General features: G+C 41.2%; 1 protein-coding gene across 1 annotated transcript in view; it reads left to right on the top strand.

Annotated features, from left to right (window-relative positions):
* Positions 1–13,085, top strand: part of LOC148653076 (putative N-acetylated-alpha-linked acidic dipeptidase) — an 82,364-nt gene that overhangs the window by 21,934 nt on the left and 47,345 nt on the right. Inside the window, exons 7-13 of the mRNA XM_088647602.1 lie at positions 1,422–1,507; positions 1,880–1,999; positions 6,629–6,711; positions 8,650–8,713; positions 8,841–8,908; positions 9,118–9,218; positions 12,761–12,851. Of these exons, the coding sequence (XP_088503728.1) occupies positions 1,422–1,507; positions 1,880–1,999; positions 6,629–6,711; positions 8,650–8,713; positions 8,841–8,908; positions 9,118–9,218; positions 12,761–12,851 (613 nt within the window). The remainder of the gene's footprint in view (positions 1–1,421; positions 1,508–1,879; positions 2,000–6,628; positions 6,712–8,649; positions 8,714–8,840; positions 8,909–9,117; positions 9,219–12,760; positions 12,852–13,085) is intronic.

Here is a 13,085-nt window from a genome sequence, read left to right as displayed (position 1 = left end):
TGGTACACGTACACTTGTTTCTTCAAGCAACGTTTTACGATGGTTGTGTATAGAAAATTAAGTAACATCTCCATGTGGAACCTGCAGTAAATTAAGACCAAGGGGACAAGAGCATTAGGTGTTATAGAAAGATCTTCATTATATGGTTTCCTTAGCTGAGAGAGGTACAGCAGGACTTAGAGTACAGATGGCAGTGCTCAATCCTCATGAGGTATCGGAAACAGCAGCCTACTCTGGGTGGTTCAGAACAGTTCTTGAAATGTGCAGGCCGTGTCAGGCATGTGTGGGGGGAAAAGAGTGTCTATTGTGTATTTGTTTTAAATATCTTCGCTGCATTTGAACTTTTTATGAATTATGAATAAAAAATAGGTGAAGTACTGAAATGGAATCGGCTTTAATTTTTGAAAACGGAGCAGATAAAGTTAACCGATCTTAGTGAAGTGTTCCTCTCTTTGTTGTAGTACAGTAAAGTGACAGCCCACTTGTCGTTGAACTCCGTGGTGTGTAGGTACAGCAACGTGTCTGGCAGAGAAAGGAGGGAGGATTGGGGTTGGGCTGAAATATCCGCTGCGTCTTTTTCAATTCCTCAAATTCTTTTCTGTTTCAATCCTGTATTTTTGCACTGCAGTCCAGATTGCAGGTTTTCAAGTTCCTGTCTGATCAAGCAGCTGTCCGGAGTAATCTGAGACAAAATAGCATCTTAAGAACAATCATAACAATCATAACTGCTCCTCGGGTGGGCCACTTGGCTGCAGCAGCTTAATTTTAAGTCCTCAACCTTGGGATGTAAATGAGAGAGCTTGGTGAGGCTCCTCACAGATCCACTCACTGACCTTATAAGTGAAGCAGATATTTCATTCTGCTGATGTCTCCTGTGCATTGCTGACCTATACCCAGGCGTCACACTCTATTGGAGAGCTTGATGAGCTCTGAAGAGAGGAATTATAAATAACCTGAATGTTTATGCAGATGTCTTGACACAACTGGAAACAAAATCCATCATAGCAAGCCCCATCTCTTTCTCAATTGGCAGCTGTCAATAATTTAGCACCAGCGATCACGGACTGCCCTGCAGTTTGCAGAGTCCGCCCGCTGACCACGGACACTCTGGGATTCTGACATGGCTGATCTCTCCATCAGGCTCAGTGCAGTCAGCCATGAAGGAGTACTTGTGTGAGTGAAAAAAGTTTCCTTTTCAAGGTTAACTTTGATTGTCTGGGAGGTTCCACTTCTGCTAAATTATTGACATCTTGAGCTATTGGACAACCTGAGTGTGCTGAATTTTTTGTAGGGATATTTTTCTGCTAAATACAGGCTTTTCTGTTTTGTTTTGAAAGCACAGGGCTGAGACATCAGAGGGTATGTAAGAAGCACCGCATCCTAAAAAAGAGAAACTCATCACAGAAACTTCTGTTTTTCAGTAAAATGAAGCTGTATGTACAGACATACAGTGAAAAAAGAATAACCAAGAATGTGATTGGGTATATCCGTGGACAGTACGAACCAGGTGAGTGTGCTTCTGGTGTTGAGTCAAGAAAGTTTTAACTATACACAGAACACACAGCTGCAATATTCAAAACATCTAAAAATATTAAAAAAATATTTGTATTTAGTCAGAATCTAAATATCAAATGTTATTTTCTGAAAATACACATCAGGATAAGCTTCCTTCACTGGAAGGAAAGGTGTTCACTAGGGGGCGTGTACATCATTAGCTACTGTTGTACTGGAGCATCACATTATTTCATAAAACATGTATCTGTGTATGATTTAACCACAGTCCACAGCAGCGGGATGGGAAGACAGAGCTGATGAGAGGGGAGGAGCCAGATGAAAGCTCTGAAAGAGTACTCAGTATTGCGGTTGTCTGTGTTGGCAGATCGGTATGTCCTCATTGGAAACCATCGTGACGCCTGGGTTTTTGGGGCTGTTGACCCTTCCAGCGGCACCTCGGCCATGATGGAGCTCGCCAGGGCTTTTGGGAAGCTCCTGAAAGAAGGTAGGGGTGGAGGGAATGGCTGGAGCGCTGATGTTGTGGTGTTGTACGATTGTTGTTCCATGTTCCTTCAGCGCACTCTACAACAGAGCTGAAAGGATCGGGCTGTGTAGATCCATTCACTGAAGCAAAATATTTCATTTGTTGATGTCTGCTCCATTCTGTTGATGTCTCCTGTGATGTCTCATGTCTCCCGAACATTTAAATTGAACTTACAGAAGCCTAGCACACTTAACAATCATGAGGAAACTTACTAACAGGGAGCAGATGATAAACAGAGAAAGGCAGGTGAGATGGTGATGGAGGAAACGGAATGCGCTTGACTGGGTTCTTGAGTAACGATCATGAAAAGTAAAAACAACTCTTAGAATGAATAGCCTTTTGTTAAATGAGTGGCCTTATGTGACGCAAAAAAGGTGTACAGTTCTCAGGCGGCTTCATCTGCTTTCGAATTCTGAGAATTGTTGGTGAGACCGTGGACTTACTGAAGTTCTCCCGTTCTGCAGATCGAGTAAACAGATCCGTTCATCTTTAGATATACTTCCTCCACTTTCATTTATCTTAGACGGGAGATATTCTAAAATGTCCAGGTTGAAGCTGGAGCCTGAGGTCTGAAAGCCAGCTGACGACACTCAAGTTGGGCAAGTGGATTGGAGTGGAGTGGAGCCCCTCCATGGTATGCAAATTCAGGGCAGGAGTTTGCAGCCTGACTCACCTACGGCACCTCACCACATAGGCATTTCGGTGAGCCTGCGTGCCCTGCTTGTTCTCACACCTTCTGTGTCCTGCACCGATGAGATTCGGCCCAGCCCAGCACTCACTTCGCACCCAGAGACCCGCAGGCTCGATGGACAGGTCATCAGACAGATTTTCTCTTGGACGTCACGCCAGATTCTGCCCAAGACGGCATCGAAAGCCAGAGAAGTTTTGCAACAAGATGCCCTCTATGTTTTAGCCCGACCTCCAAAATTAAACAGCGGGACTTGAGCCGACGGAACTTCATATCAAGGCATTCTCAGCGGGAACAGATGGGAAGTATTGGAGAACGGACTTTCTGAGAGTCTCGCCAGCCACGTCCCAGCCTGCTGCTGGCCCCCAGGTCCTGGGACCTCGCCACGGAGTGCTGAGCAGTGCTCTACCTTCTCCCCGGGCCCCCCAGCCCAGCGCCAAGCACACACCCGCTGCACCAGCGTCACCCTGGACCCGGCTGTCCCTCCGTCCAGCCATTAGGAAGCGTCTCCAGGCCCAGCGTGTCAACCCCTGTGAGCGCAGAGCATCCGAACACTCGAGAGCTCAGCTATGACTCCAGCCCAGCACGTGTCTGAAAATGTGTTACTTCATGACAGTGCTCTTCACGTTTGTGATTCCTGATTGTTTTGAGGACGGTTTTTACAAGGTTGACTAACATTTCAGTTTTATAGGCAGCATACAGTATTTATTCCCATATTAGCTCTTGTAATTCCAGAGGGGTGGATGAGTCTTTTGTGTGCAGTACGACAGTTTGATTTACAGTGTATTTGCTTTTGTCTCAGGTGAATTGGCCCTTTTTATTATTGTGGTAAAATCCTGTATTCTTTGAATCCATGTGTGAATGTTGCTAATTGTTCTGTTTCATTGATTCCTAGCAGCAATAGAAGTGCTTTGTGAATTTACTGATCGAATTACTAATTATCTAAGGAAATTCAAACCATCGAATCACTACATGTCTCACAAGTATTTGGAAATCATGGGTTGTCCGTTTATTTCCATGAAGATTTGCTTCATTTCAGTTTGCTAATGTCTTTGTTTGCCCTTCCAAAGGTGCTGAGGTATGAGTCTGAGTCTGTATGAAATGTTTTGCTTATTTTCCTGTGTTTAAAACCTTTATGTGCAGCAGAAAAAGTAGAGAATCTCTTGGCAGTTGTGCTGTGGACTGTGGACAGTAGGGAGAAATCATTCCCTGTCACAGGATATTAAACTGACTCACAGCCTGATTGTTTGACTGCATGATGGTTTAATTTATTTTTTTCTTAATTTAAGCTCTAGTAAGAGTGTCTTGCAATAAAAGTTTGACCTTTGAAAAAATACCATCTCTTAATGGATTTATATAATGTACAATGATACTGCTTCTGTAGCTTCATTAGACACAGTCTTGTTTCTTTCTTGAACTTACTAAAATTGCATGGTTCCTCTGGTGGGGAAATATACTGTATGCAATTGTTCCAGTGCAGTTTGAGATCATGCTCTTTAGCAAATAATGGCAAATCTAATTTTGCTTCACACATAGCTAGTTTTAAAATGAATATAAAGAAAGATGTGTTTTTCAGCATCTGAATAATGCAGGTGTATAATGAAATGATCTGACAATAGATACTGAGTTTCTGGGTATTGCCAGACAGCTGCAAATGGAAATAATCATTATGCTAATTTACAATGATTGTGGAGTTTCAAATAAAGCCAAGCGTAATTAAGAGAAGTTACAGAGACTCATTAAATCAAATGGGTCAGTGTCTTTTCTGGTGGTTAAAAAATACTTATTTTTTTATTTAAAAAATACCTGTACCAAAAAAGCATACAGAGAAAAAAATTTTTTACAATCAGTATCTCAGTTATATTTTATAATAATAATTGCTTACACGTATGTAGCGCTTTTTCTGCACACTCCACTCAAAGCGCTTTACAGGTAATGGGGATCCCCTCCATCACAACCAGTGTGCAGTCCCACCTGGATGATGGGACGGCAGCCATAGTGCGCCAGAACGCTCCCCACACATCAGCTCTCAGTGGGGAGGAGAGCAGAGTGATGAAGCCAAAGCATAGATAGGGATTATTAGGCCATGATTGGTAAGGGCCAATGGGAAAGTTCAAGAGGACGCCGGGGTTACACCCCTACTCTTTTTGAGAAATGCCCTGGGATTTTTAATGACCACAGAGAGTCAAAAACTTAAAAGTAAAAAATGTGACTTTTGCTTAATAACAAGCATTTGAATTAATTCAGTGTACCAGATTAGCTTCCCATTTTATTGCCAGTGGATTTTTATATGAATGATTTAAATTTGTCTTCAGTAACCAAAAAACTGTATACTTTACATTTTACTCTGAATAAAACAGACATTTACCTATTTTAATGTTTTGAACATCCTTCCTGAGAAACGATACCCATTATAAAATAAACCTTGGTTTAAAATGTCTGGGATGACTTTTTAGATGCATTCTGAAGGATATTGGAGATGTATGATTAAAATTACATAAGAAGCTCAGCCTAATGTGTCGCACTGTTATTTTACCCTTGTTTTCCTGAGTTGAAAACTGTCCCTTTGCTTAAACTAGCACAGCTCAGAGAAAACCATTGACAACTTTGTAACAAAATATTTCAAAGACACGCCTTCACCTTCGCTGTGATATGGAAAAAAAATATTTTATTTTTTTATGAGTATTAATGTATCTCTGGACTGATTAAAATATACGAAATACTGCTGCTAACAAAGACTGAAATAAAAATAAATTGCTTTCCTGTGCAATATTAAAAAAAAACATGGTGGGAAAGGTTACTAAAATCTTGTAAATAACTTACAGTCGTTGAATATTTTTCGCAGTTAATCAAATTAGTTGTATTGATACTGTCCGTGATTTTAGAGGCTCGGTTAAAAATCGCGGTCATTCGTTGAAACCCTTTTTTGAGTCATGTCAAAATACATTTTAAAAAATAGGCACCCATTGCAAACATGGTGATTGGAAAATAGATTTCTGTGTTTTTAAAATATGTAGCTTAATTTTAACTTTCTCATTAAACTCTAGTGCTAGCGATATAAGGACAGTCTGTTCTGGTGTGAAATGAGGGCTCGTTGTCTATTTGTGTTCTCAGCTGCATGCTCTGACCTTTGTATAAGCCCTGGGCATATAAGATAAGATCACTTTATTAACCCTATACAATTTCTTGCATTAGGATTTGTCTTTTCATGTACCCCAACTTGCTCTCCATGAGACACACAGGCAGGGAGAGAGAAGCTTGGGGTCAGAGCAAAGGTTCAGCCATTTATATGGCACCCCTGGAGCAGCTGGGGTTAAGGGCCTTACTCAGTGGCCCAACAGAGTAGAATTCCTCTGCCAGCCGTGGGATTTGAGCCAGCAACCTTCCAGCCACAGGCGCATATCCTAAGCCACAGTGCCACCATTCCACCCCAGTGTCCATCGTGTTAAGTGGACAACTGAGCATGTCACCCCTCCTGGTGGGGTTTCAGTCCTTTCCAGGTCCTACCCCAGCAGTGCTGGACCCTGTGTACACAGCTGAGGGAAAGATCACTGAAGGTGCAGCAGCAGTGTATGCAGAGCCAGCACACAGTGAATGTGAATTTGTACCTCTGTCGTGTGTGTGGAGGTACATCTGTTAATATTCCATCTGTACACCGGGACTTCAAAAGGTTCAGGTACAGCCGGACGAAATAATGTATGAATTTCAGTTCTGAGCAGTTTCCCACTCTCAAAGATGAGTGGGAAATTTTTTCCTGTTCTTTTTTTATTGCCTTTTTCAAAACGTCTCTTGTTGAAACCTGCAACACCATCAGAAGTGAAGTGCTGAATGCTCTTCCTTTGTTTCAGGCCTCTGTCCTAAATACTTAATCAAACAGCCAATTATTTGGTTTTTGGTTTCAGGTTGGAGACCTCGGCGATCCATCATGTTCTGCAACTGGGGAGCCGAAGAACATGGTCTGATTGGGTCGACTGAATGGGTTGAGGTCAGGAGAGCACTGGTTGTTGTTTGCATTAAGTGTTGCAGGTTTTGCCTACCACTGCTGCTTGGAAGAGTTCTATAATGTTTTGGCTCCTTTTTATTCTGAAGGTATTCCACAGATTTAATGGTTTCCCATCCAGGATTTACCTTGCCTTGCACGCACTGCTTGCCAAGAGAGGGCTTGGATTAAGAACTTAGAAAATAGATGGACGAAAACCCACATTTATTTCTGTGCATATATCAAACAAATCTTTTGAATGTAAGCTTGACTGTGAGGCAAAAAAACATCAACTTTCTGCTGCTAGAGAAAACTAGGTCAAAGAAAAAATCGCTGATTGAATGTGAAGAGCGCACAAGGGACACTGTGCTTTCTTATCAGCTTTTTAACATGGGAGCTGTAGAACCTTGTCCGTTTGAAAGTGCCTTAAAAATAATGTGAAGTATGTCTGGCATGCAAATGTGGTGTCGGAGAAGACTGGCCAACCTGCACAGACCACTGTTTTGGAGGCTTGGCTTGTAGCTGCTTTGCACCTGTCTTACTCTCGTGGGTCAGTGGACAACACCCTGTACGTTAGGTACAGTATGAACAAGGTGCAAACTTCTGAAGAAAAAGGTGGTAGTGTCTCATGACAACTCTGGTGTGATAAAAGAGGTCTAAGGTGAACTTATAATAACCAGCGATGAGAACTGTACATATACTGTACAGGTAGTTCAGGAACTCAACTTCTGTATCACTGCTCGATCTCATTGACTCACACTGCTCGTTCAGTTACAATTAAAAATAATACTGACAAATGATGTGTCCATTGTTATATGTACTTTGCCTGAATTTTTAGCGAAACAAGCTAATGCACACCATTCTCACATTTGACCATATCATGCAAAAAGTTCCAGACAGCACTATTGTATTATACAATATGAGGATCTACAAATTCTGTCTTTCATGCGGTGTCTTTCATTATCAGCTTTCAAATTCCTGCTTTTCTTTCACCAGTAAGGCCTCACCCAGTGGGCTTCATTCCGACCCTGAGTTTCAAGTCTTTATGCATGACTCATATCAATAAACCATAGTAACAATTAGTGTGTAATGTCTAGAGTATAATAGTATAAGCCTCAAGCAGTGTCAGCCCTTTGCCAGCAGCTAAAGAAATGATGGACTCGCCTTATTGTCAGCTCGCTAGCTTCTAATGGCAGCTTACATATTGTTAATAGACTTCCTAATGTTCCAAATGACTATACAGTATATAGGATTAATGGCTTCGTCCTGTAACGTTTTATCCATTCTAAATTGTACTGTATATTTTATCAAATGTACCAAGAACTACTATTAAAGAATGCGATAAAAAAGATCTAGTCCTAGAAAAGATTCTGAAGACCTGGCTCCACACTACGCTGTCAGACATGTGAGGCACCAAGCCCGTGTGTCTCACCGCACCCGTCTACTAGAGACTCTGTGGCCACTGGCGTCTTCAAATCTAACCCCACCTAACCTCCCGCTTTACTAGGTCGCCTCGCTCTGCTTTGCTTTTTTATATCGGCTGTTTGCATTGGGATGGCGTAGCTCTCTGCGTGAGACTGTGGGCTCGCACTGGGCTGGGGGTTCAAGCCCCTCCTGTAGGACGCAGCTGGTGGAAATCAGCTGGTGTTCCAGGCAGGGGCAGAGGCATGTTCTCTCAATCCAAGTAGTGCTATAGTAACCAGAGTGAGGTCTGGCCTGATCTGAACCACTGTACTCTAGTATGGGATTGGCCTTAATGTGTATTTACAAGTGTGCTACAATGTTTCTTGAACAGGGCATATAATTAATACTGCATTTTTATAAAAACAAGATTTCACAGAGAAGTGATGCAAGCAGAGACATGTGAGTATATCAGCTTGTTAGCAGCTTATTGCTATATTCTCTACAGCTCTTCTTACTATATCTTTTCTCTTTTCTTTTCAGGAACTTATCAAAATTCTCGGAAATCGAGCTGTAGCTTACTTAAATGTTGACATTGCGGTTGAAGGTAACTGATTTGCTAATGAGAGTGCCTGTTTTTGAAAAGATTGTGATTTGGAAAGGTTATCCTGAGTCACAGCTTTCTAATAGTTCAATCAAGTTTCCTTTTTTTTTTTCTTCACAAAATCCTCAAGGAAATGCAACATTGATTGCAGCAGCTACCCCGAACCTCTACAAGCTGCTGTGCGAGTCTGCAAAGAAGGTAAATTGCATGCTCTGCTATATTTTAGTTTGGAGATTTGGGAACTGTCTGTATCCAATCTACAAACACACAATACTTGTAGCTCACCACTTCACTTAAAAGCCCTGCAGTGCACTGAAGGCCAGGCGATGTTGACTGATTTCATGTTTCAGTCCTTTTTTTTTCTTCCATTATATGTGACGGTATTAATTTATGTTTATTTGCCTCAGGTAGAAAATCCAAACCCAGAAGAGGTGGCACGAGGCCGGAAGACAGTGTTCGATACATGGCTGGCAAACAGCCCATCTCATTATGATCCAGCACTCCCTCAGTATGTATCTGTTAGTTCTGCTCTCATTAGCAGCAGTCTAAGGTTTTAATTGTTCTGGAATCATGAAAGTAAATAGGGCTTTGCAATTATGAGACACTGAGAGATGCTAGTGGGAGTGGGGGATGGCACTCAGCAGAGAGCGTTCCTCCTGGAAGGTTTGTTCTTGCTGCTGCAGAACAATGTTTTTCTTCTTTATCGTCCTCTCCCATACTGTTATCTCGCAGGTTATGCTAATCTCTTGTTCCCAGCAATTCAGTCTTGCTGCAGCTCTGAGCTGCGCATGCGCCCGTCCATTTTCACAGAGCTGTGTGTGTTAGGTGAGGGTTGTGGCCACCTGGAGCTCGTCCCGGGTGCACAGGGCTCCAGGCCAGATTGCACCCTGGAGAGGTTGCCAGTCCATAGCAGGGCACACACACAAGCACACAGGGGCGAGCTGAAGGTGCCAGCCAGCATCTCTTTGGGAGATGGAAGGAAATAGAAACTGGAGAAAACCCACGTGGATTTGGAAAGGACATGCAGGCTCCACATAGACATTTCTCTAGCCAGAATTGAACCAGAGCCCAAGAGCTATGAGGCAGCAGCAGCACCAACAGCCAGGCCACCATGCCTCCCCTGTCTGCTTATGTGCTGCCAAATTCTAACAGCACACCAAAGCCCAGCTAGCAATTAAATCTTGGCAGGCATTATCCAAATTTAATTTTTACATTATTCACCCTTTGACTGTACCTGGTTCAGATGAATCGACATTGATATGTTTTAACCCCACCTGGATTTGAAGGGGTGAGAAAAATTCTCTCTTTGTGTGAAGAGCATTTCTGCCAAGTAACAGAAACTGTATGTATGTAAAAAAAAAGGCCAGTGCTTTCTAGTGCTTCGTATTTGTTGTCATTTGAAAGTATGTACACAGCATATTATTGGCAGTAACCTGGTAATCCTCTGTGAGTACTTACAGCATACATTTTAGTTTAAAGGAAAAATAACTTCAAACACAACAGGTTATTTTTATGAAAGACTAACGGCTTACATCCCCCACACTGTGATGGTCAGGGGCTTAAGAATTATTTGCACAAAAGGTAACATTGCATTGTGCACAGCAGTATTCCCACTGAGATCCCATTGAGATTGAGACACAGTTTTCATCTGCTTAACAAAGATAATGGTGTCTGTTTGATTGCTTTACCGTACAGCAACTAGTAATCCTCTGATGTATTGCCGATGGGTTTAAGGGCCTGGATGGTATTGTGTAAACAGCATTTTTTTAAGCCTTATAAGTTATGTATCAGTACTAACCACACAACCTAAAAAACATGACAGCATTAACTGAGATTCAAAGAGCCATGAGCACTGCAAGAGTCAGAATTATCATCCCCTGTGGAGCTTTAAATTTGATTGTCCATGACAAGAATAAGGATTATTATTAATGAGGACTATTGTATTGCAATCTAAAAACCACAGAGGATGTTGAAGTTGCCTTTGAACCACATAGACCCATTCTAATTGATGATAGGTAATAAATTATTGTTAGCACTTGATGTCAGGAAGCGGCAGGTACTTTTTCATTATTCACGATCAGGTAGGCCATCTGGACAGTGTGAAAACCAGAGAGTCGTTCTAGTCATCCAAAACATGTAGAGGTGTTTTGAAGAGCAAACCGTAGATAGGTTTATATAATCCCAAATGAAAAATGTAAGGATATCATATAACCAGGAACTCCAGCTACAATGTATTTATTTATTGTTCAGTAAGACTCCTGTGCACAGTGGTTCTTTGATGAAATGTCTGATATAAACACAGTCTGAAATTTGAAATCTTTTTCACTTCTTTTTAACATTTGCTTTGATGCTTTTGATAAAATAAAATAAGAACCAATAAAAGAGGAGTTCGTTTTTGGATTATAAAGAGGAATTCGTTTTTGGTGTTATTATTATTATTATTATTATTATTATTATTATTATTATTATTATTATTATTATATTTTAGACATATTAGACATTGTGAGACATTAACCTGAGATCAGGAATGCTTGGCAATTGGAGAACCCACAGCACAAACTGATACAAACTGGACACTTTTGGCTGAGAAGGATGGTGCTGCTGCTGCTGCTGCTGATAATTATTCAACATGCTGTAGCCCCAGCTAATGCCTTTTCCCTTCATACAGTAACAAACCGCTTTTTGTAACATGGAGGAAATGTCTGTGTGTCGGTGGTCACCGGCCTCGGTTTCCAGTTTAAGCCACACCCGGCCACCCGGCCACCCTGGAGGAGCAGCCTGAATTCCAGACATGGCCAGCTCCATTCCTGACACTGTCACACACTGCAGTCTGTGACCATGAACGAAACGCTATGTTTGGATTCACGTGAGCTGTGGGAGGACACTGTAGATGAAGGTCAAAGGACATCAGTTCAGCTCCCTGCCTGTTCACCAGGAGCAGCAGAAATGGATAACAAAAAATGGAGGCAACAGAATAGATTACACAACATAATTAGATAATTAAATAGTTAAGACGTACTATTTATCGGTTTAACTGTGGGGCAATAAGGATCTAAATAACTTTCTTGGGCTTGACACTAGATATGTTCCTATACATGTTCAAACTGTTAGAGAAATTGAACAGTGCCTTTCAAGCCAGAACCATCTGGAAAACGTGATGGTAAACTCCAAAAACGTAAGCAATAAGCAAAGTGTCAGTTTTAAATTACTGTGGTTCAAAAAGTGATTAAAATGTTTTTAACACTATAATGCACCATTTTCCTTCAGATAAATGTTAATCTCTTGTGAACTGCCTGTGGCTTAGTTGGATTTATCTTGCCTGTGCTTATTTATACTTCTAGGAAGAGTTGAAGCTTGTAATATTGCCATCACAATCACATTTAGGCTGTGCTTTTAACATATTTTCGTTAAGGCTTCAATTTATATACTGCAAAACCAGCTTAATTAATGGTTGGTTGGTGTTGGATAAGCCAGATTTTCCAAAAATAAGAGCCCAGTTCCTAACAGGAAAATAATAGATATTACACTTAGGTACTGTATGTTTGAAGAAAAGGTCTGTCGCACATTCGTCACATCTGTACAATATGTGTGCACTGACAGACTCCTCTGGAACAAGATTATTCATTTGTGCATTTTCCTTCTTTGTGTCAGTGAAAAACAGAATAGGTCCAAAGGGTATGTTTTCTGTACTGTTTCCTCAGTCTTACAGAGCTCTCAAACTATCCTTAGTAATCTTCAAAGAAAAGGTTCAGATGTGGCTGTCTTGTGATGTGTCTGGGTACTGGATAGATACCTTAACTAACTGATATATTTCTAATATAGAAAAACCCTTTTTACATCGTTTGAAACAAACTCTCCATTGGTTCCTATTTAGTTTAGCACCTAAGTGTTTTGAATAAAAGCTCCCTTGTGTTTAAAAAGTATTTCCAAATTGGTGGAGTATTTAGGTACGCAAATGGAAACAACCATACATAAACACATTATTTTTCACACTTCTCAATATGAAACATAACTGTATATCTATTCCAATGGCTTTGTTTCTTTTTTTAGGATTAACTCAATTGGATCTGGAAGTGACTACACAGCTTTTCTCCAAATAGCGGGCGTTCCATGTACAGATATCAGATACACCTACACCCAGGTATGCCTCCTTAAATAGGTTTTTTTTTCAGCATGTGCTAATGGTCCTGGTAACACAGTATGTGTCAACAGAGTGACGGTTTAATAAACTCCAGTGTAAACGCACTGTGATAAACAGATCTTGATATTGTTTTCTTCACGTTTTCTATAATTTAACCCTCCACACACTCAAATTACTGAGGGTTACACGCTCGAACAGAAGGCTGCCAGCAAACCAACAAACATTGAATAAAGT

Source organism: Lepisosteus platostomus, chromosome 10, assembly GCF_059453375.1.
Source record: "Lepisosteus platostomus isolate fLepPlt1 chromosome 10, fLepPlt1.hap1, whole genome shotgun sequence".
Classification (NCBI taxonomy): Eukaryota; Metazoa; Chordata; class Actinopteri; order Semionotiformes; family Lepisosteidae; genus Lepisosteus; species Lepisosteus platostomus.
The sequence above is the reverse complement of the archived record's forward strand: the minus strand, read 5'-3'. Positions and strand labels throughout refer to the sequence as shown.